Source organism: Oryzias latipes, chromosome 19, assembly GCF_002234675.1.
Source record: "Oryzias latipes chromosome 19, ASM223467v1".
Lineage (NCBI taxonomy): Eukaryota > Metazoa > Chordata > Actinopteri > Beloniformes > Adrianichthyidae > Oryzias > Oryzias latipes.
The window spans coordinates 6886399-6910940 of NC_019877.2; the positions used below are offsets into that span (position 1 = coordinate 6886399).

Below are 24542 nucleotides of genomic sequence, written 5' to 3' on the forward strand. Positions count from 1 at the left end.
GGAGTTCATTAGAAATTCACCTCTGAGTTACATTTGACTGTAGGCGGGGAGTAAGCCTTCCCCCTTTCCCCATCATCCAACTATTTACATGCTCTCCCGCTAGCTTACAGCCCCTCAAAACCCCAGTGTAACATTACCAGAGCCACAGAAGTACTTGTAAACGCTAAAAACATTATTTTCATTGAAAGTGCAAAATGTGCAATAAAAAAAGATAGAGCCAAAGAAAAGCTAATGTTTTTTTAAATTTACATTACATTTGAACAGCTGCACCATTATGCAATATTAAATTAAACAATATAGTAGCATTACGACTTAAATCAACCCTTTATGCAGTTTTAGAAGCGCATCTGGGAAAAGTGCTAAGTTTACCAGGAGTACCTGAAGGCATCAGGAGGAGACTGGCGAAGGCGACATGAAACTGGCTGGCGGAGGGGGAAGGGGAGGCTAAGAGGCTGGAGGGGGCAGGAATCAAACGCTAATGTGTGTCAGTCGGCTGGAGACAGGGAGAGGGGAGAAGGAGGAAGCACAAAGAGGGGCCAGACTGCTGTGGCGAACGGTGACGAGTCCAGACAAAGACGAACTGAGAGGGACGCACGCGGAGCGGAGCCTCAACAAGGTAATGATGCATTCAGGGGGCTGTAACTCACCGTTTCAGCGCGTGCGTCTAAAAACACGAGACAAAAGAAATTCCTTTATTTCCCAAACACATACAATATAATTAAACAATTGGAGAGTTTTAAAATTCTAAATTGTTTTTCCTATTGACTCTGAACAGCATTTGTCACACAGGAAGGCATTAAAAAAATGCTGTTTGATTAATGGGGGAATGTCTAACACCTGTGTGTGTGATTGACTGGCGGCAGTCCAGGTGATGATTAGGGCAGCTCTGGTGGGTTTCATAGTTTTAAACGGTCTCACGTGGCAAAAAGAATCGATTGAAAATTATTTTCAAAAATAAAATAAACAGAGACTGTCAGTGCAAATAAATACGTTCTAAAGGGACTTACTGGCACTACTAGCTGTCAATTGGACTCAAAGATTTGGTCAAAGATACTAAAACAAAGACTGAAGTGTAGAAAAACATTTACTTTTTATTATTTATTGAGTTAAACTATTTAAAAAAATCATTTTAGTATTTTTGTTTTATTTTGGTCTGCAACCTGTTTTAAACATTGAACTTCACATATCATCAGAAGGCTTACACAAAACAACACAATTTCCTCTTTATTTCAAGAGAAGTGCTATCATTTAAAGGTCATTTTTAACCAAAAAAAAGAACACTTTAAGCTTTTAAAGAAGGAATGCACAGGCAAGGTTTTAACAGACTTCCCCTCTTTTTGTTTTTTTTTTTAAAGATGGCAATGTGTGTAGCCATGAAATGTACATACACAATATGCATCCGCCAATTTGTGGATATGGGAGTGGAATCTGTTAAACGGTGTGGATGGCATCCTAGGTGGTGGATGGAGTTGGTATGCATGTGGCGGGGTGGGCAGATGGCATCAGCAGCATATTGGCGACCCCGCCCCTCCGTCTCCCTCTTGAGACCCATCCAAACGCGAATGAGTCTGGCAAACAGGAGGCCTGCACGCATGGTTTTGTGCGTGTGGGCGAGGAGGACATAGACAGGAGGTCAAGCTCTTTTTTTCTTTTCTTTTTTTTCTTTTTGCACTGTTGGGATTCACTGAAGGATGTACCAATGCTTAGTTTGACGACATGAATTTCCCTTGGGGCTAAAGTTGGGTATTTAATATTTATGTGTCTTTAGAACACAGTTGATTGTTCATATATCTAGTAATCCCGCACATCCTTTAGAATGCACTTCTATTAATCAACTTCAAAAAGATCAAACTGAACTTTCTGTAGTTCTTTGAATATAAAGATTAGAAATCTGATCATAGGTCAAGTGAAACGGCCATATGGGCAGAGTAAAATTAAAGTAACTGGAGAGAAAAAAAAGATTTACGCGTCAGGGTGTTTGGATTAAAAGGGAAGTTAGATAGAAGGGGGCTGTAGATGGAGAAAGATGTTATTCATTAAGTTTATTTCTTTTACTTTGAAAGATGTTTATTTGAAAAAGTGAATTCATGCTTTATTTCATGCTCAACTTAGCTTGCATGTCCTTTTTCTTGTTTTCTTTCCAAGTATTGATTGAGAATAAATGCGGATCTTGCAAAAAGAAAAATACCAAAATACTGGTTCTTCCTGTCTTTATTCTGCTAAAAGACGACAAAAGCTCCAAACGTTTATTCCCTGCTGGTTTTATCAGAAACACACAAATAATAAAAAAAAAAAACTTATTTAGACAGGAAAACGCAACTGGAATAATTTAAAAAATAAATGACCTCTTCACGATTGTAAGATCCTCTAGACACTTTAAATCCAGAGTTTGGACTTTTTGAACTTTTTTTTTTCAAGTAAAGATTATTCAGCAAATATGCATCATGTTTACATAAAGTGTAAAAAATTATTTATTTTGGTTCATGGAATTTTATGAATTATAAAAATATAGTTTTCTGGCAAGATTTTTAACATTTCCTATATTCTTTTTTTATTCTAATAAAAAAAAAATTTATTTATAAAAAAGAAATTGAATAAGGCCTTACATGCCTCATGAAAGTGCTTGTGGGTCCTTTTTTTAATGTGTGTTTTTGTTAAATTGTGCTGCAAAATTATAAAAACGTAAGATGTAAAATTAAAAAAAGGAAGGAAAGTTGTTGCTGGAAAAGATTACGCTGCGCTATAAGTCGGCCATGACAGCTTCTATTTTTGTCTGAATCACTTTGTGGGACTTTTTCTGTCCTCTTGTAAACTGTTTTGAGTCTATTTCTGAAATCCAGAAGGGGTTTTCAGTTTTCAGAGGGTTCACCACAAACATGAGTTTGTTTTTGCTTCTTTGCTCTGTGGTTGCAAAAACACCTGAACCAGCTCGTGTTAAACTTACCGATTTATGACATTCTGTGTCTCTTTTTCTCTTTGTTTTTTATGATAACATGGTTTTCAAATGTAGTTATTTTATTCCATCACCTCTTGTGGAACTTTTTCTTTCCAGCTGGATCAGCATATGGACGTATCGTCCTCTGATGGTGTATTTTTCTGAATATGCTCAATAAGTTGTGGTGTTCGTCTTCCAGTGAACTAAACTGTGATTCTCAGCCTTGGTCATCATGTGTGAAATGACTGAATTGTGAGTTTTTACTTGTTGCAAAGCTGCAGCTCAGTGTCGGAGCACAAGACCTTTAAGTGTTAGGCTGAGAGTCAGCGATAGATGGAGGTTAAAGGTCTCGTGACACTCGGCAGTGGTTTGACACAGATGGCTTGTAATCACTGGTGACAACAATCTGTCAACATGCAGTCAGTGGATTTACTCGGCGGCAGCAGTGGAGCAGGAGGAGGAGGAGGGAGATGCAACTGGATGATCACAAATTCTTCCATTAAAAACGTTTGAACAATAAAAAAGAGGTTATTTGATTTGTTCCTTGGGTCAAGTGGGCTTCATTGTTTTGCTTTGTGGAAACTGAAGCTGAATATGTCATAAATGATAAGAAAATACATTTTCAAAATGCTGCAAACACCAAACGGTATTTTTGGAATTTGTTTTTTTTAAGAGCATAAAGACCCAAATTTGTCTTAGGTAGTAGTTTATCATTAAGATGCTTTTTATATTAATGCTTTTAAACTAAAAATGTACATTTCTGCAGTTTTTGCAAAAGGTTTTGATTGTGTTAAAGTTTTTAACCTCCATCTTTTTATTTTATTTCATAGCTTTATATAATAATATAGATTTTTCGCCATTAAAATGACCTCATAAATGGTTTTAGTAGCTGGTTCACATTTATAAACCGTGTAAAATGTGACTGAATTTTGCAAATGCATGTACAGTCAGAGTAGAAATGTCCTTTTATTTAATCGTTAATCCCAGGAGAGAATTTGAGAACAAACTGACAAAAAATTGGTTTTTAATTCTGTACCTGTGAAAGTCTTTCTTGGTGAATGTCTAACAGACACAACTTGTCTTTAAATTAGTAAAAACATTCAAGAAGTTGTTTCTGTAAGACACAACGCGCATTTTTTTAAAAATATTTCCCATATTCAAAGCATGTATTTGGACTTTTCTTAAACGTCTTCCAAACACGCCGTTGGTGGGTATTGGAAATGTGTTTCCTCTAAATGGAATCATGAACTGAGCTGATGAAATCTGAAATCTTCTACTTTGCTGTCGTCTTCTTGGACTCAAAGCAGAGAAAACATCGATCTGTACAGGTATGCAGGTGGCCCACAACTGCAAGACACACTTTAAGATAAGACATCACCTGTCTACGACCTTCTACGATCCTGGACACCCTGGCCATATGTGCAGGACCCGTGTGGGTCAACCCCCGTACTGTCATGTAACTAAGGCATTGGACAGTGAGTGTACAGAGGGCGTCCGAGCGTGCACACCGACAGCTAAGGGGTTTGGTTGAGGGCCTCGAAGTGTAACTCTCTTGAAAAATATATAAGATTAAAACACTCAATAAGCCAAAATATTTTATATGCGAGTAAAACTGCACGATTAACAGTTATCAAATTTTACACTCCCTTGATCCACTGATTCAAGAACGTGCTGAACAAGGGTTCTTGAACGCGCTTTTAGCTTGATAGTGTTCCCACTGGGCTGTCTCTATCCTATATTAGCACATGTTAGTTAGAAGAGGCTTGGTGTGAAAGGTCAAAGCTGTAAAAATCTGGCAAGTCTTGCTCCAGGCTTTTTTTTTTCATGGCTCTATTCGGGTATATATAAGACTTGGTGTCAAAGAATTCCATCCAGGAAAAACTGCAATTATTCATTTCTCCTCCAAGATCAATTTTCAAACGGTTGGCACTTCTGTGAATTAAAAAGGAAGCTACCCATACATCACTATCAAATCAGAGTCTCTGATTGGACAAAGTTCAACCTGGTTTAACTTTCAAGTTGAGTTCAATGGTTGCAGGTTTTGAAAGTAAAGGCCAAAAATGGGCATATACGCGTGTTCAGGAAGACCTTTTATTGGAAGTGGTACCTTGAAAACGCGTTACCGAGGCCGGTGTGAACGTAGCTTCATGGTTGCATCATCGATAATTTAAAAACAACCATCGCAAAAGTTTTTTGGTTTTTTTTATACACTGTATTTTATCCCATGAAGGAAAATTCTTTCTCTGCATTTGACCCATCCCCTTGGGGAGTGGTCAGCTGTCAACCGCGCTCGTGAAGTGGTAGCGTTAAGGGTCTTGCCTAAGGACCCTCACTGGGTGATGTTAATTGCTCACCATTGATATGGTAATTGCCCCCAGTATGATTGCTCTTTCCCCTCCGGGAATCGAACCCTGGTTTCCTGCATGGAGGCTTCCCACCTTACCAACCGAGCTACCCAGCCGCCTTTTGAAGGGTTCAAAGCTCTCTTTGGTACAAAAGTGACACTCTTATGAGATGAACGACCATGGACCGTTGGGAGAATTGCACACTTTGTTCTCAGTCAATGTAATAAATCGTTCAATAGATTTGTTGACAACTTAAAAGGGCTCATATCAAACGATAATGTGAGACCAAAAATCAAGATCAAAAGGAAAATATCTTCCATAAACTGTTTAAGTCATATGAACTTTAAAGTGAGGGAAATCAACTTGTTTGAATGCATAGGAGAAAGGGGGGGGGGGGGGTGACAGGGCAGCAATGTTCAATAAATGAGAAATGTCGAGGCGCAGAGATCTTTGGACGGATTTAACCAACACTAATTACAGCTTTTCTGCCATAGTGAGAGGAAAGGTGCCTGAAGTGATGATTAGCTGAAAGAAATGGTGGAACTGCAAATGACTGGTTTGGTTGTGGCAAAGGATTTTAGTCTTCACATATGAAAATGTTGAACCTTTTTGGTTGTTGTTCCCTGTTGTTTTTATGTTTGTGTGCACATATTGACTAATGTATTGTAAAAGAAAAAAGTTTCTCGTTAAGAAAAATTGGGATATAGTTTATCAGCTGTTTTTCTTTAAAAGAAACCCCTAATCAGCTGAAATGGGGATAGTGTGTTGCAGTAGTGTTGGTTCAATGGCAAAAGTGATCAATATTGATATCAGTTTAACCCTGGAGAACCCATAGGGTCTGAATTTGGAGCTTTTCTTTTCTTTCAAATTCTTTCAGTTTCATTTTGTATTAATTATTTCGGCTGCTGTTAATTGCTGCCATCCAACATGAACAAAGAAAAAAGGTCAAATGAACTTTGAACAGTTTAAAGCGTTTCCAGTGGTCGTTTAATTATGACACAGTTTTTAACCAAAATGTAAAAAACTGTCGCTTTCTAGGACATAGTTTCTTCACTCTCCCACTAGCTTACGAAGCTCTTTAAGTGGCATTTAGGGAGTGGGTCTTTATTAGGAAAAGAAACACTGAAAAATCCCCAAAGCACAGCAAATGCAGCAGTTTTTAAATTTCCCACTGACCGCAAACTATCTGGAAGTTTCTGTTTTGGGTCATTAATTTGGTCAGCTATGAAACAGAAATAATCTTTGAATTAACTATGCATGTACTTATTCTTCAGCAGTCTCAATAGGATGTCATTTTGTTTTTATCTTCAGTTTTGTTTGGGATCATCCAGACGTGGGGAACCCAATAAACCCGGAGAGAATTGGTCACAGTCCAGCGGCTTCGCCTCCTCTCCCTTTTGTTCTCCGTCTTCTTACTCTGCTGAATGACTGAAGACATGCCCATTCTGTCAACAAGCACAGGTAGATGCAAACACATCTGAAGCTTGGTGTGTTACAGTTGATCCATTTCTGCAGCCATTTCCTGATCCATCAAACGAGACGTTACCAGACATCAAATCATCTTTTTTTACATGGTGCCTTAACAAGTCAGACAAGGCACATTTAAAAACAACAAATAAAAGGCTAAAACAATTAAAATCTTAAATAATAAAATGTAAATTAAAAGTGATTAAAAACAAAAGGGAAAGTAAAATACAATCAAACCAGCAGAGCAGAGTCTTATGCTAAACCTGCCTCTAAAAATGAGTTTTGGGGCATTTTCTATAAAAATGGCCAGTGAGAATGCCTGCTGGACGCTCAGTGGTAACGCATTCAACAGCTTCAGTGCACAGATTGCACAAAGCTTCCTCTGGGACCCAGGAGACGCTGACCCAAGGCACCGGGTTGGGGAGTGCAGTGAAGTTAAAACCCCTAAACTCATGAGATGTTGTTGGTTTTTAGGTCTTCACGAGTCCCTGGCCCTGCTCACATCTCAGCTTCACCCGGATGCCAACCACAAGGAAGACCTGGTCTTTCTCAAAGATGTTTTCAGCGAGAAAAGTCTTGGTTACCTGATGAAGGTAGGGGACTTGAATGCAAACATATCAGTGTTTCTGGCAAAAACAAATCATAAAAAAAACATTAACAAGAAAACTAGTAGCCAAAATTATTGTTTAAAAGCAACAATGATCAACAATAATAATATTTCCTGCTTATTTGTTTATGAACTCAGATCCATGAGAGACTGAATCACTATGTGAAGTACAGCCCCACCCCAGTCTTGCACAGTGCCTCCTGTCTGGCAGAGGACGTAGGTGCAATCCTATTTCAATTCCATCTTTAATTCTTTGAATTTAAACCCATTTCCCAGAAATTCTCTCCTTGAGGGGGTGGCTCTATGAGATCATTTCAGGAGGTAACTTTTGTGATGTTGTTCATCAGTTGGTAGAGGAGCTTCAGAACGGACCGCTGGAGGATGACGAGCGAGAACTCCTTCACCTCCTGAGCACCCCACATCTGAAGGTTGCTGAGTTTTTGTCCTTTTTATGCATAGAAATGTAAATAAATTCTAGAAAATCTCCTTATTCCTCGTCTAACTTGCTTCCCGGAAGCCTGTTGATCAGGAGTTGTATAACACATTCAAAGCTGTCCACACACTTTCTCTGCATGTAGTTCACTCTCTTCAATAGATTTTTATGTTGCTTCAGTGGAAAAAATGGCAGTAAATTCCTTTTTCTTTTTAAATCAGGAATATTTTACTCAAATTTTGAGCCCCATGTAAACCAAACACTTATTCATTGTTTCTTGATTGGCTCGACCTTTGTGTTGTATTGGTTTACGATTGGCTGATGAAGGCGGTGCTGTCGGCCCATGACATCGTGGCTCAGAAGAAATTTGACCCAGTTCTTCCACCACTGCCAGAGGATCTGGACGACGACATCGAGGAGGAGTCGGTGAAGATCGTGCGCCTTGTTAAGAATAAAGAGCCACTGGTGAGTCACTGATAGGATATTGACTTATCTTGCCATCAGCTGTTTGCTTTTCTTTTGAGCTGCAAAAATCAATGATTGGTTTGTTGAAACTAATGAAGTGTTGTTTTAAAAAAGTGCGTGCGCGTGTGGGGGGGGGGTATTTTTCTAAACACTATAATCCCAGGGAGCAAAAATGAATCAACTTCAGGGCTAACTTGGGTCAAATTTTTTCGGTTCAATGATCAGTGTGTGTATAGAAAAGAGTTTTGAATTTTAGAGTTCAATTTTTTTTTTGTATTGTAATTGTTTTTGTGCATTATGCCAGCCACTTGGTTATGGCGTTCCATGTATTCCCTGCCTCCTAGCGTCTTTTGTGCTGGTTTCTCTCAGTAGCATCAGGAGTCCTGCCTGTTGTTCTACATCACATGTGTCAAACTCGAGGCCCTTGGGCCAAATGTGACCCGCCATGTCATTTTATGTGGCCCCCGAGAGCATAAAGGTTTCTTAAAATAAAAAGTAAAAATTGGTGTGTATTTATTCATATCTAGAGGGAATCAGACTTGAAATATCGGATTGGGCAACTATACATTAGGACTTAAACACTGTCCATATAACCTATCTGACAGAATCAAATTTAATAGGATGTATGCAAGAATAACAAGAAAACATGTTTTCTATGCAACTGTAATTGTCCCTTTAAAAAGTTATAATAAATAAATGAGTAATTTAACATTAAGGAGTAGTTACATTTATTTTTTATCACATTTAGTTACATGTATAAGTTATATCTGGCCCTTTGAGGACAGCCACTATGCTGATGTGGCCCTCAGTGAAAATGAGTTTGACCCCCCTGTTCTAGATCTTGGTTGCTATTGATCTCGTACTGCTGCTTTGCTGCCGTTAGTAGTTCATCTCTGCTTTCTTTTAGTCCAGCTTTGTGTAGCCACTGATGGGATTTTCCCCATTCTTTTTGCCAGTTGTACAGACCGTGCATAGGGTTGGGTACCGTTTGGATTTTATCCAGTCTCAGTACTTTTGCAATGGCTCCAGGGCCTGAATGGTGCTTGAACTTGTGTTTCAAAAAATGAAAAAATATGCCAATTTTTTCCAAAAGCATTTAAGTGTGACGAAGCTACATCACAGGGTGAAGGTGTGTGTGCCCAAAATGCTCTATTCTTTCTGTCTGCAATGCATCTCCATTTGAATTCATTGATGTGGATTTGCTGGCCTCTAAGGATACTACAAGTTTATAATTCTCAAAGAAGATCACTATTATGTAGTTGGTATTACTTTTCGTGAAGATTCACTTCACGTTTAGTTGTGCTAGTGTTTAGCTGTTGCATTTCAAAGGACTGTTGTTTTTATGATGGTTAGAGCCATGTTTAAGTTGTTTGTGTGTCATCATTTGAATGCCTTATGTATGATTCATAATCTTTTATTCCGCAGCATAATACTCGGAGAAGCCTCTTTTGTAAAAATTGCTCGGTGCCCTCTCAGTGTCTCTGGGTTTTCCTTTTTGATCCGTCTACAAACTTAAATTTGCTGCTATCCAACCAAGCAAGCATCAGCATCTGAACACGATCAAAACGCACGTTGGATGACCAGATAACAAAACCTTCTGTGATACAGACGGTGCCGAGTTTCTCATCTTTCAAGCAAATGTCAGCAGGTCACCACTTTGTAGAGCCTTTGATCCTGACCTTCAGAGGTTTGCTTTAATGCAGAATGAGCGAGATATGGAAATGTAACTTGTTGCCTTTTTTGGTTCTGCAGGGAGCAACTATTCGCAAAGATGAGGCAACCGGGGCTGTAATTGTTGCCAGAATCATGAGGGGGGGTGCAGCCGACCGCAGTGGTGAGTTTGTAGTTCAATGATTATGATGGACTTTTAGGAAAGTCTTTGCTATGTAGAAATATGCACGGAAGATATTTTATCGAGTGAAATAAATGCAAAGAACAAGTAAGCATTTCTCCTGTATGTTAAAGTTCCATCCATGCAGTACAGCTGCACAAAGAAGAGAGCAGATTACACTGCCTGACCCTTGAACTGTCAACAGACATCAAATCCTTGAGATTAGAGCCACGAGATTTCATATTTTGAGATTTTTAACAAGGTTTACTTGCAGTGGTTGCCTTGGAGACACTGTAGCATTTGTGCCAACTGGGATTCTGTCATTTCTAAACCTGAACAGACATTTTCATCACACATAATAGGAACTAGTTTTTGGTTTTGTTTTCCTTAGGTCTGGTGAATGTTGGAGATGAGCTTCGAGAGGTCAATGGACACTTGATAACGCACAAAAGGCCGGATGAGATTAGTCACATTCTGGTAAAGACTAAAGTCCTTAGCATGAGAGATGTTGATGAGCGTTGTGTGGGTGCTGTTTTTAAAACATCATGGTGATTTGTTGTTGTCTGGCTAGTCTCAGTCCCAGGGCTCCATCACGCTGAAGATCATTCCAGCTGTTACAGATGAGGACAAACTGAGGGAGAGCAAGGTAAAGAACTTTTTTTCTTTTTTTTAAAAACTGAATAAATTAAAGATCAGAACTGCAATGGAGTTTTAAAATAAATAATTTGAGGAGAAAAAATCTAAATTTTATAAAAAAAAACATATAGGCTAGTTACTTGTTTAAGCGTCCATCCCCATTCTTTTTATTATTTTTTTTTTTTATTTTTTTTTTTTTTTAACTTGTCCTGTCCAACAGCTAGGCAAACAGATGAGAGCTGAGGGCCTCTTGTGTTGGACATATTTTATTTTAACATCCCCATTCTGTGCCCACTAAATCCATAAGGTTTTAATTTATTATAGGAATCCATGTGCCGTCATGTTTTTGGACCTCCAGAACTAAACTGCCGATGACGTAAACGGTGCATCCACCAGAAATCCTCTACTTGTGGGTCACAAATCTTTGAAAAGGCCCAGTGTCCTCCAAGTTCTTTTAAAAATCATTATACTTACAATAAAACAACGATGACTCGCTACAAGACTTAGGATTTCCTTATCTGTGAAACTAAAGTAACCGCTTATAATCCCCTCCACGTCTCTCTGTGAAACACGATATTCGTCCTTTGTTTGTTGTTTGTTTTTTTACTAGAAATGCTAAACTACTTTTTTTGTTTTTTCTGAATGATGTGACAAAATGAAAAACTGAACATTTGACTTCACTCCAGGTCTTCCTCCGGGCTCTGTTTGATTATACGCCTTATGAAGACAAGGCTACTCCATGCCAAGAGGCTGGGCTTCCTTTTAGGAAGAGGAACATTCTTCAGGTAGTTTGCCAGGAGGACGCCACCTGGTGGCAGGCCAAGAGGGTGGGCGACTGTAACCTGCGTGCTGGCCTCATCCCCTCTACGCAGTTTCAGGAGAGGTAATGGTCCCGTCATAAAATGCTCACCATTGAAACATAAATTTAGCCATATTGTTTATTTATTGATTGATTAAAAAAAATGTGTGTTTTCCTGCAGACGTTTGAGATACCGTATGAAAATGGGGTCCCTCCCTGCCGCCGCCCCCCTAAAAGCTCCTCTGTGTGAGTGCTGTTGAACTCAACCGACTCCAACTTTCCTCCCAAATGAGCAACCGTCTGACAACAAATGGCTTGTATTGTGGGTCAAATCTCATCCACGCAAGGAGATGCAGGGAGCAAGATTATAAAAGGAGATTAAGTTAATCTCTGAAAATGAATGAATTTGTGATCCAATATAAATGTTCGCTCTGGAACTCATAGAATCTACCAAATATTGTAAGAAGCAAGTTTGTAGAGGAATTTCTCCTAAATCTCTCCTCTGCAGACCCAATTCTATGATGGCAGGATGATAAATAGTTGCATATCTGATCCATCCATTTTTTTTTTGGGGGGGGGGGGGGGGGGGGGGGGGGGGGCTAAAAATAGCATCAGTTTGAACGGTTTTATAATGACTCAAAGGATGATCGGAGTGGGTCTTTGTGTCATGTTTGTGTGCATTTGTCCTTTTAGAAACATTAATGTTGTTTGTTGTTCTTACTTTGCTAACTCAGATGATCACAGTGAGAGAGGTAGGTCAACCAGTCCTGTAAAAATGTTCTATCCTTTGTGGGGAAAAACTCAGCAATGTCCAGAAAACTGACATATCATAACAATACATTCTACAAAAATCATGAAACATTTCAGATGGTATTCGCAAAAAATGTTGGCTACATATTTTTTTTTAAATATAGTTTTGCTTTTTGCATCTCTGTGCCACTGTCCCTTGTTTTCAAGACTGAAGTTGCAGATAGGAATTAATATAATCCTATTCTGGTTGTTTTACCGGTTTGGTCATTTTAAAGCTTTTCTTTTGGAATTGGACTTCATGTCTTACTTTGTCTTCTCTCCCTGTGTGTCATTCCATAGAAGACTGTGAGAGTAAAGCTGCTCTGAATGGAAAAGATGTAGGTGAGGAACACAAACCCCCGTCTTCCAGTCTGTGTGTGCATGCAGGCTCTCTTTTGGAAGACGCATTCTGACATTTAGCTGTTTCTTACTTGGCTTATGCCATCTTTTCAAATTAAAACAACTTTTACATTTTATATTCTAGTTGATGTAGATGAAGATTCACCCCAACACCTTTTTAAAACAAACTGAAGAAAACCAGGTCAATAATCCTAAAGGAGCTGTTACTGATGGACATTATAAGATTCTTACAAATATATATATATATATAAATTCAATTAAATTTCTTGAAATATTCCCTGTGGTAAAATGTGTAATTGTGTTTTTTCTTTTCTTTAAGCAGTGATGTTTTAGACTGGGGGTGCCCAAATCCAGGCCTAGAGGGCCGGCCTCCTGCTAGTTTTCCAGAAACCCTGCCTTATCTGCTATTGATTACCTGGATCAGGTGTGTTTAGCCAATAAGGAGCTACAATGGCAGATGGTTGGAAAATATATAGGACAACAGCCCAGGAGGCTGGACTTGGGCATCCCTGTTTTAGACTAAACCAGAGGTCTGCAACCTGAAGCTCCAGAGAAAAAATATTACAAACAATTTGAACAGATAATAGGTTTGTTAGTTAAGTTTTGTCATTTATTTTTAGATATTTAAACTAATCTGGTCTTACATGAGTAAAACTTTTCTGTTTCAACCGCTGCTGGCATTACACTAATTGAAGAGACATTGAGAGCTTTAACCTTCCTTCAAATTGCACACATGCAAAATAACTGACCAAAATTATGGAGAAAGGTTTGATCTATTTTCATAGTGGTTTAGAATTGGAATAGCGTACGTTTAAACTCATTCTTAATGCACATCTACAGCAGCGGGATGCATTTTATTTTGAAAGGAACTTGTATGTGCTGCTGTAAAAAGTAACAGAAATGTAACACTATAAATTACTTTAAATAGTTAAAAAACACTCTTTATAAATGAATGGTTTAATGGCCACAAAAACATAAAGGAAATTTATGCTGAAGGTTGAAGAGCCCTGGACCAAATCATTCAGAAACACATCCGCTTTTTTCAGCTTTTGAAAAAAACGGTTTGTCTCTTGTTTTGTTGATGTGTTTGCATTCGACTTTGACTGAAGCAAATTCAAATATAAGCTCTGTTTTAAAAATTCTGATTAGGGTTTGCTGTTAAAGAATGACAGATGGATTCAAGAACCTCACGCACATACGTGTAGACAGCTTTTTAAGCGCTAACCTGTGTGCGTCAGACAGAGTTCTGTGATTCTAGGTGGTTCCTTGTTTAAATAACCCGGGTTCTTGCAGAAGAGAACACTTTAAAATTCTTATTCCTATTTTATTTCTTACTCAGGTCTACATAAGTTGCTGATTTTTAATTATTTCATATGTCAATTTTGGCAGATTTAAGTTGCATTAGCACCTCTTTATTTTTATTTGTTGCAATAGTGTTTATGAAAATAAGTCATATGTGAAAGAGTACTGGGGTTCTGTTCAATACTTTTTATCTCATCTCATCAGTATATTAGTATTCAGATGAAATGGCTCCAAATTAAACTGCAAAAGAACAAATTATAGAAGATATTCAAATAAAGCTCTCTAAAATAGTTTTTAAGTCCTGCACACATTCATTCATTAACTTTAGTAATCAATTAATTAATCAAGCTTTATTAATTTAAAAGGAAAACTGCTTTTCATGTGTTTCAGCTCAAAGCTCTTTTGCAGTTAAAAACAACAAAAATACAAAAAGATTTATGTGCACCAAAATCAAAAATGGCGTATCTACAAACACAAATGTTCGTCTTATTTTACTGTTACTTTAAAATATTAACAGGTACATTCTCCAGATTTGTCTGATGTTCCCGGTGTCTCTAAAAGACAAGATTGTCTGCAATCGTGGAAACGCCTAAATCCCTTTGATTATCGTTCCTGCACAGAAGCACATTTCTGACTGAAGGTGTCATTTAGCAGCAAATGCTGGAAGGAACATGTCATCGTTTGGTAAACACCACTTTATCCCTCAGTAGATTGACAGCAGCAGCGCAGCTTCTCGACCTTTCCTCGGATGAATCAGTCCCTGATTCATTCAATGTGAGATGAATCATTCCAACACCACACCAGTTGGTTAGAATATGGTGGAACCAGCTGGTTTCTCTGTCCCATGCTTCAGCGTCTTTGTGGCACCTTTTGGCTTCCCACTGGCATCACGCTCACGTTTCATGCCAACTGTGCTGGCTTTGTATTTGAGCAAGCAGACACGGCATGCATGGCTTCCAAGCTTCCTATTGTATTGATGGCTGGAAAAACTTCTCTAATATGAGCTTTAGTTTCTCCCAAGAGTAAGACAGCCCCTGCCTTCTGTGGCCATGCTTTCTTATGGGAATCTTACTCAGGTACTTTTACTGGTTTTAATGGTGTTGAGTCTGTTTGTGGTGTTTAATGTGAAGGTTCAAATCTATATTGATAGCAGCCTGGTTTTATTTGATAATTAGGTTCAAATGAGTTATTAGAATTAAAAAATGGCAGCTGTTGTTCCTCCTGCATTTCAGTTAAAGATGAACATGTCTGTTTGTCTTTAACTGAAATGTTTTTTTTTACATGTTTTTGTGGCATTTTTCTCTTGATGGAGGACATAAATGAAGACAATTAATCTTGTCTAAATTATGTTCCTGAGCTTCATTCAAACCGTTGAGAATCAGGAGCAGATGATGAAATACAGTTGGAAAAAGATCGCTCTTGTTACGTAGCGAGAGAGTGTAAACAGAAAGCTCTCAGTTATGGGTGATTGTAGGGGGGGGGGGGGGGGGGGTACTGCCGCTCTGCAGAAACTGTTCTACAAAACACCACAGGTTTGTTGATTTTTGCCTAAAAACGACATAATCATAATTAAAAGACCACTGGGAACAATTTTAAAATGAATCAAAAGATGAACGGAGTGGGACCTTAAACAACCTTATTTACACTGCAAAAAACTACTATCTTAATAATGGGGGAAAAAAATGCTTGTTTTTAGTAGAAATTTACCAGAAACGGGTCAGAATGTTTGCATGTTCAGCTAGTGAATTTCACCAGATTTTAAGAAAATAATGTCTAAGCCTTAATAAATATTTGGAAGTAGGCAAAACCCTTATTTTAATCAATAGACTAAAATAATCTCCTTTATCCTAAAAACTAGTTTGAATAAAATGTTTTTTCTACAAAATTCAGAAAATAAATATTTAAACCGCCTGTTGCAAAATAATGCATTTTTTGTTTCAAGAAAAAAGGAATAAAAACAAAATTACTTGTCAACTCTATGTATTCAATTTACAAATTATTTGTGGAGCAAATTGGCCCCAAGCTATGTATGTACATGGAATAAGATTCCAGCATCCCCCAACGACACTGAAAGGAGGAATTAGACGTCTTTGGTGTCCTTTTATACATGTAGTGAATTTGGCCCTGAACTTACTTGCATGTATTTGTGATATTTGTGGTTATAACAAGTTGACATGCTGTCAAATGTTTGGAAATAAAATTGACATCCAAGCCACATGTAAAATCTAAAATAAAGACATGTTCTTAAATCTTGCATGCTAGCTTTTTTTTTCTTATTATATTTGCATGTAAAATAACAAATTTCAAGACTTTGAAACTAAATAAGACATTTTTTCTTAACAGAAAACATGTGGAAGTTTATTTGGCACAAATATCTAAAATCCAGATCAGTAAGATTCTACAACTAGTTTTAAGATCACAACTGAAGTCCAACACATTGTCCTGTCAGCTGACATCACCTGTTCTTCTGTTGTCATATTGACCACAGCCAGTCTGCGCAGAAGTTTCCGGCTGAAGAAAGAACGTCAGAGCGCGCCTGCAGAAGCTGCAGATCCCAAACACACGGAGTTCCTCATTTATGAGGAGGTCACGCAGTATGTCCCGCGTCCCAGTGAGAGGCCCCGTCTTATAGTGCTGATAGGTAGGATCACCTTTTGATTCTTAAAACCTGCAGGGAAAACGAGGTCGCAGCAGAGCCTCATCTGCTTTTTCTGCATTTGTCCTGTTCTTTGTGCTGTCACAGGCTCTTTAGGGGCTCGGATCAATGAGCTCAAGCAGAAGGTGATTGCTGAGAATCCCCGTCGGTACGGTTTGGCTGTACCACGTAAGTCCTTTTAGATCGATTTCTCCGCTGTATTACCACCTTTCAAAGCATTATAAGAGCAGATCGACAGTTTCTGCTCCTTTTCTGCCTGTTTTCTAAAGACACCACACGAACCAGAAGGAGTTACGAGAGAGAGGGAGTGGAGTACCACTTCATCAGCAAAGCAGCTTTTGAAGCAGATATTCAGAACAGAAAGTGAGTCCATTAAGCTGCAAAAAAGAAAAAAAGGTCCAAATGTTTCAAATGAAATCACTGAGCACTAACCGGTTCTGTTGTTTCTATAGGTTTATAGAATATGGGGAATATAAGGACAATCTTTACGGAACCAGTTTGGAATCCATCAACAGAGTTTTGAATCAGAATAAAGTCTGCCTGCTGGATGTGCAGCCGGAGGTTAGTCACTGACCCTGCAGATCAGTAAACCTGTTCGTTTCCATGGACACGACATCAGACGTGTCACAAATGTGTGATGTTGCAAATCCTGAAAATTACCAGGTGTTTGATTTGAGTGATCTGCTGAGACTTTAATTGTTCCTAAATGTTCAAGTCTGTTGTCAAAGGGATGTAATAACGTCTGCGTCTTTACATCCAGGCTCTGAAAACTCTTCGAACTGCTGAATTTAAACCATACGTGATCTTTGTGAGGCCTCGAATCCATGACGGTCAAGGGAAAAGCTTCGGTTCCTCCTCCTCCCTGAGCGTGGGGCTGACGGTGAGTCACATGACTCAAACCCCACTTACCTTGATCCGTGCTGTTGAAACATTTTTAAACGATCTCCTCAGTGCTGTTCTGAGGCTAGCATGATATATCACGTCACCTCGGTACCACTGTAGAATTTGTGATCCGATCACATGATCAGAAATCGGGCCTGATCACGTAGTAACACTTAATCGGATATTGTATTCTGTTCAGCGATTGAATATTTATTTTAGTATTATTTTAACCAGTGCAAAGTATTTCAAGCTTATTATTACAAACAAAGGCTCTAGTAAAAGTCTGCACATCATGAATGGATCACAACACTGGATCCCAACATTTAAAGTGGATCACAACATTTAAATAACAGCAGTTTGAGAGAGACGCACAAAAAACTGTCCAGTAAAGTTAGCAAAATATTCACAAATATGGACTTCTGGGCTCAATAACTCTGTTTAAAACTGACATCAAGCGTCTCTATTGATTTGTCCTAACATAAACAAAGACCTACTAAGGCATCTAAAAATAGATTTCTTTTAACTCTTGTGCTATCTTAGGTGTTCCCCCTACCTAAAAAAAAAAGGTTTAGAAAAAATCCAAAATCCCTCAGAAACAACAAAACAAAGACACTTAGATAATCTAGTCATGAATACTCAACAGATTCATGTGGCAAATATAATTGTGGAAGAAAGTAGTTTATAACAATTGAAGAATTTTTAATTATTATTATTCATTATTATTAATGAATCACATCGGATCAGAAATGTTCAATAGTTCTGATGATACTTAGTCACCAAACTTTTTCCTGTGACTAATCAACTACTTTTACTAGTTACTAGTCAACTCTTATTCCTAGTTGGTTGATGCACTGTTTTTGCTTGATTGTTGAAACAACTTGAGAACAATCAGGCTCTACTTTTGGGAGAATGACAGTGCTGTCATACATATTTAAGTTTTCTGTTATTGAAACCTTTTTTTTGATCTCCTATGAATTGTTTTAACAACTTTTTATTTAGTTTTAACATTTTAGTCTGGTGTCTTATCTTGTGTGTGGGATCAACAGACCCAACAATTTCCTTCAGGATAATTAAAGTATATCTTTTAAAATGATAGCTCATAAAAATAAGGGACAATCTTCTTGTTTTTTTTTTTGAAGATTCTCAACATTAATTGACTGAGCAACATCTGATCAGGACACCCCTAGTATTATAACCAAAGATGTGGAAAAGTGCTTTCAGACAGTTGTCACCAGTGTCTGTCACGTCGTCTTTCATTAGGAGGAGGATCTTGTGGAAATGAGCCAGTCTGCGGAGCGGATGGAGGAGTGCTACGGTCACTGGGTGGACTATGTCTTGGTGAAAGAAGATCTAAGCAGTGCTGTGGCAGAACTCCAGAGAGCCCTGGAAAGAGCTCAGACGGACCCACAGTGGGTTCCTGTGAGCTGGGTGAGGCGATAGCAGCAGGAGGTTGAAAACCTCCGTTCCAGTAATTTTTTCACGTCATCAGCTGAGCGGTGCCATCATTCCAAAAGAGCGACCAAAACATGATCACAGCAGATACTGTGCCGGTGTCTATATGTAATGTAACGGCTCTGTGTTGTGTTAGAGGCCTGTGGATGTCAAGTGCCATACAATAAATACACATGCACATCTAAGTTTGACTACTTTTAAAGCCAATTCCTCAAACATATTAGGGGGGGAAAAAGTTTTTATTGACTTGTTACAAACCATAAACAAGGAAAATGTACATATGCAGCTGCAATCTTATTTCCACAGCTTCTTGATAGACATGTTCTTCTCACTGTCCTTCTGCATCACCTGGTTCAGAGAACAGAGGAAAAGGTTCATGAGTTCAGAAAACAGCCTTGATTTTTACACCTGACAACTGCGATACTAACCTTTGCCACGGCCATCTCAAAATCCTCCTGAGTGACATGAACTCTGCGCTCTCTCAGAGCGTACATTCCAGCCTCTGTGCAAACTCCCTACAGCACACAAATTCAAAGTTTAATGAAGCAGATCTGTGAAATACTGTAAAGGAAAGGGGAAAAAAAAACCTTCATACCTTGACCTCAGCCCCAGAAGCTCCAGGCATCAACTCTGCAATCTTCCTTAAATTAATGCCGCGTGTCAGATTCATCTTCCTCGAGTGAATCTTCAGGATGTCCAGACGGGCCTGGTGGAGCAGAGGGTTTCAATGTGGTCATTAAGCTTTGAACCAGCAAGTGTGACGCAGCGACAGCAGCTGGTTACCTCTTCATTGGGAGGGGGAAACTCAATCTTCCTGTCAATCCTTCCTGGCCGGAGCAAAGCCGAGTCCAGAATGTCGATCCGGTTGGTGGCCATGATGACCTGCAGACGAGAAGAACAAATTCCAGTGAAGTACAAATCTTCTCAATTTAAAAGGTTTCAGCAGCATTTACTGGTGTAAATGACGCATTTCACTTTACTAAATCAGGAAAAAAATACCGTCCAGCACTAGAATTATACAATGACCTTATTAAGGAAAACTAAACTCTGTAAATTAAAGTGTAAATGTTTATTACCATCTTTTGGTGAGCCTTTTACAATAAATGTTTTCCCCTAACAATATAACTTAAGAGATTTTTAAATGAAGTTGTACCAGTTTATTAAAAAAAACCAAATAAAATAAATTGTTTATTCATTTTATTATATTTTTAGGATATTTGTTACATGAATGTTTTTAAAGCTACGTTTGCAAATATTACTGTGCAAACACAGTGAAACCTTTAAACATCAGTAAACCAAACACCAGGTATTCCAGGAAGCATGTTTAAACTAGCCTGACTTTAAGCCTGAACTCTGGCTGAAATCCGCCTGAACTCGCTAACTCGGGGTATGTCGGTTCCAAAAGACCGGATATGACTTGGCGTAATTACGCTTGACTTGGTGACCCTGGCTTTATGCACGTGCTCGCCAAGTACATAAAGACATTCTCAATAGATCGCCGATTTCTGGAGTCACCATGGAAACGCGTGGAGAAAAAACAAAAAAAGGTATATACCAGTGAGACGGAGTCTGAGATTTTAATGACGGCGTATGAAGATTATACGTCCATCAAAAAAGTAATACGGCTGCATCAGCAAAAAGAGTTTCTGCTTGGAGAAAAATGACAAAGTAAACGCAAGAGTTTCTGATCTTGTTTCCATTTTCCTTGTGACGCATATATGTATATAACTTATCCAATTTTGCCAACTTAAATGAATTACTTCTATTGGTAACAAAAAATTGAGTTAAATTTATTCAACCTAATTTCTTACGTCCATAAAACTCAATAATTGTTTATACAACTCAAATTTATGTATTTATCTAACTAAATGTCATTACTCCGATTCAATTAATATTTTTCGATCTTAATTATATTTCTTGATCTCTCATATGTATGAGCCGGCAGATATGCTCATTTTTGTAACAACAAAAAGGACGGGGAAAAACTGCACAGAGTGCAGAATTTCGTTAAAGAATTTTCCGTCATTGTTATCACAGCAGTAAACGGTAGGGGTGCTATTTAAACTCATCATCCTCTCCTTCACTCTCACTCATGGTGCAGAGACGCAAGCATAGTAGGACAAAATGACTCGGTAAAACAGCTAAACAACTAAACACATTTGGTCAAAAAGCCACACTTAAACCCAAATCCGTCCAGACAGGCAAAGGGAATGGTATCCCATAATCCCTTGCAGTGCAGATCTAACAGCAGCACCAAAGTTACACCTACTTAATTGAATTAATTTGAATGAAAGTAAAATAACTGTCTGAAAACCACGTGTTATTTTTAAGGTGACCTAACAAAAAAAATGATTTATCTTAACTGAAGCAAATAATTAATTTAGATCAAAGTAAAAAAAAATTATCTTTCCAACATCCATATGTGGTCTTATCACCCTCTCACGGTGGAAAAAGTATTATCTGAGCTTCTTCATCCACTAAATCATCTTCAAATGGACACGCCATGCTGCTTCACCTCTCTGAAAACAAACTAAGCTTCAACTAAACCTGCTCCAAACCAGGTTATGTTCAGAGCATGAGTTACTATGGCAACTAGACATATCCTGAAACATACCTCCATTTCTGGAACCGAAAGCTGAGGTTATCAACTTCCTTAGCCTCAAACTTACCGTGGGAGCTAGCATAACCTGCTTTCTGGAAAAAACCCCTGAACATGACAGCCTTTGTTAAGTTTTGTGGGGACTTTAGTTCACGTTAAAAACAGTAAAGAGGACAGAGGACATGTATGTCTGTGACATGTATGGTACCTTTATGTTCTTTGTAGCTTCAAAACCATCTAGCTGATTCAGCAGCTCCAACATTGTTCTCTGCACCTCGCTGTCTCCACCCGAGCCGCCCTCCAGACGAGAGGAGCCGATGGAGTCGATCTCATCCATGAAGATGATGGAGGGAGCGTGCTCTCTAGCCATGACAAACAACTCACGCACCATCCGAGCGCCTGAGGCGAGACACAGAAACACGGTTTTTGGAATCAAAACAGGAGAGAATCCAATTAAAGGCCTGACATGAATCCAGTTTAGGAATCAGAGAGATAGAGGACCTCTTACCCTCTCCAATGAATTTCTGGACCAATTCAGAGCCAGACACTCTGATGAAAGTACAGTCAGTGTGATGGGCTACGGCTCTGGCCAGAAGGGTCTTTCCTGTGCCTGGAGGTCCATACAGCAACACGCCCTGCCAACAGGAAGCATCACAAAAGAACCTGTGAGCCTCTGTCTACAGCTGATCTATTTGGAAATGACGTTTGGTTTTAGACCACAAAGTCTGAATATATATTAGTAGCTTTTACACTTTAACACTCATACATTTCACCCACCTTGGGCTGAGCAATTCCCAGAGCTTCAAACAGCTCTGGATGCTTGACAGGCAGTTCAATAACTTCTTTAATCTCCTTGATCTGTTTGTCCAGACCGCCAATCATTTCATAAGTGGAATCTGGCACCTTCTCCACCATCATGAGAGAAACCAGAGGGTCCACTTTGTTAGGCAGGATCTTGTGAAGGGTGTAGCTGTCATTTCGCAGAGCCACACGGCAATTTGGGGTCACCTGGTGCAGAAACAGCCACATTTTTTTTTAAATGCAGTTTTGCACCAAGAGTATCAAAAAAATCCAAAAACTTACGTCATTGATGTCGATGTTTTTGTCCACGTCCACGACAAATTTTCCTTCTGGGTGGACCTGGGTTTGTGAAAACGTTATTTTTAAAACAGCAACCAATCGGTTCAAATGTAGCTTCTGCATAGAGAGCAAACACAGCTCACCTTGACCAACACTTTCTTTTTGTCCATGACCCGGACAACCTCTCCCACATATGATCCCTGCTCCTGCAGTAACTGCAGCTCCTCACGCAGGAGACGCACTGTGAAAGAGGAGCAACTCCAAACAATTAACCCTCTTTTAACAAATCTACTATTGCTGATATTTCAACACAAGATAAAACTAAATGTAGAAATTCTAAAACTGCAAACCTTTGGCATTGAGCTCATTCCTCTGTGCTTGCAGACGTCTAAGGTTCTGGCTCTTTTCATTCACTGTCAACTATCATAAAATAAAAATAATGAGGATTCTTAGAGCATTCTACGCCTAATCTTTGACCCAAAATATCTGCAAAAAGCTCATAAATATTTTCTTACCTGCAACTCCTCAATTTTGGACAAGTAGTACTGTCTGAGCCCTGATCCCCCTTTATTGTCTCCCATTTCCATCTGTTTCGAAAAGAAAATCAAACATTATAACCCATCTAGAATAATATTTCCTGTGAAATTTAACAGCTTTATGACAGACATAAGTAATTAAATGTTCGCCTTTTAGTGTTAGTGATATCATATTTAGTTATTTTTTACTAGTATAATAACTACATTATGAAGTGGTACATGCCACGTGGAGTGCCAAATTTCCTCATAAAAGGAGAACATTTTTTGGGGGGGAAATTGTGTAAAGCAAGTACTAGAAACAACAAAATTACCATTAGCTTAAGTACTTGGCGTGTTTAAATAAGATTTTTTTAAATTAAAATTACTTATTCGATGCATTGTCCATTGATGCATTGAGAACTAATGACTTTCATGACAGTCTGTATGGCTAAAGATCCAAAATAAGGTCGAAAAACAAAAATATTACCGGAAGCTAACTTTAGCTTCGGAAGCTAACATTAGCTAGTATTAGCAAACAAGACCAAAGCAAAGGAAACGTTCGTTGTTGTATTTTTTAAACAAATAAAATATTATATAAATGCATATACTTTTGAATTTTAAGCTTCAAATACACGACTGTAAGTTAGAAAAACCTATAATACCAGGAATAGCTGAATGTTTACTTGACTGCGCTTTTTAGCTTGTAAGTAAGCTACAATGAGACAGCAAACCGGCAGCACACAACTGCAGGCAGCAGGTTCAGAGCTTTGTTAAAAACTAATTTGTTTTTTAAAACCATTATAGACCATATTTTCAGATCAACGACAACTTAAAGGAGAAGCAGGCTTCAAAGCACAGCACTTAAGCCTCTTTAATAGGACTGCAATTTAAAAAACAAAATGAACCAGCAAAAAAGCAACCCAACCTGATCGATGCCTTCCAACTCCATCTTGAAATTTCAGCATCCGCTTCAGAGCAGCTGCCACATCCGGCCAGCCTCTTCAATCATGAGTGCACTTGCAATATAACACTGCCCCCTAGCGTTTCAACGCGGCGCAACAATTAAGATAGTTTTTGTTTTGTTTTGTTATGACGCTCTTAAAAAAATACAATTTAAATTATTCAAACAAGAAAGAACAAAACTATCAAAAAACAACATTTATCTACTTTAATTATTGCATTATTCCATATAACAGTAAAAGATTAGAGCATAGAAAAAAAATATCAAATATACACACATTTTAAAAGTTTAGAGATAAAAACAGTGACTAACTGTTTAGTTGTATGTCATGTTTTTGTTTTGAACTGGTGTCACATTTCCAACTGTAGCTAACTGAGGTGCAGCTCTGGGAAGGGAGTGGGATGTATGGGTTTCTTCTACTAAAACCA

The 24542-nt window shown here is 38.4% G+C and overlaps 2 protein-coding genes across 3 annotated transcripts; one reads left to right on the forward strand and one right to left on the reverse strand.

Annotated features, from left to right (window-relative positions):
- The first annotated feature begins 418 nt into the window (after nt 1-418).
- On the forward strand, nt 419-19144 carry LOC101158730 (MAGUK p55 subfamily member 3). Of its 2 annotated transcripts, XM_011487995.3 has the most exons (20): nt 419-616; nt 6592-6741; nt 7222-7340; nt 7493-7570; nt 7702-7782; nt 8115-8252; nt 10005-10086; nt 10475-10560; nt 10655-10729; nt 11406-11602; nt 11700-11764; nt 12253-12270; nt 12608-12649; nt 14980-15045; nt 16458-16610; nt 16713-16793; nt 16895-16988; nt 17078-17186; nt 17386-17505; nt 18768-19144. In XM_011487995.3, exons 2-20 carry the CDS (start codon nt 6705-6707, stop codon nt 18945-18947), a joined length of 1821 nt encoding a protein of 606 aa, XP_011486297.1. In that variant the 5' UTR covers nt 419-616; nt 6592-6704; the 3' UTR covers nt 18948-19144. The 2 variants fall into 2 exon arrangements, with proteins under 2 accessions (XP_011486297.1, XP_004080301.1); XM_004080253.4 differs by lacking the exon at nt 14980-15045 and having other exon boundaries at nt 421-616.
- A 35-nt stretch (nt 19145-19179) lies between these two features.
- psmc5 (proteasome 26S subunit, ATPase 5) lies at nt 19180-24229 on the reverse strand. The gene is made up of 12 exons (XM_020712257.2): nt 24079-24229; nt 23154-23225; nt 22989-23058; nt 22782-22879; nt 22642-22698; nt 22336-22566; nt 22067-22193; nt 21767-21957; nt 19743-19841; nt 19555-19665; nt 19388-19474; nt 19180-19307 (listed from the first exon to the last, which is right to left on the reverse strand). The coding sequence occupies exons 1-12, from the start codon at nt 24100-24102 to the stop codon at nt 19254-19256; spliced, it is 1221 nt and encodes a 406-aa protein (XP_020567916.2). The 5' UTR covers nt 24103-24229; the 3' UTR covers nt 19180-19253.
- Nucleotides 24230-24542: the final 313 nt, after the last annotated feature.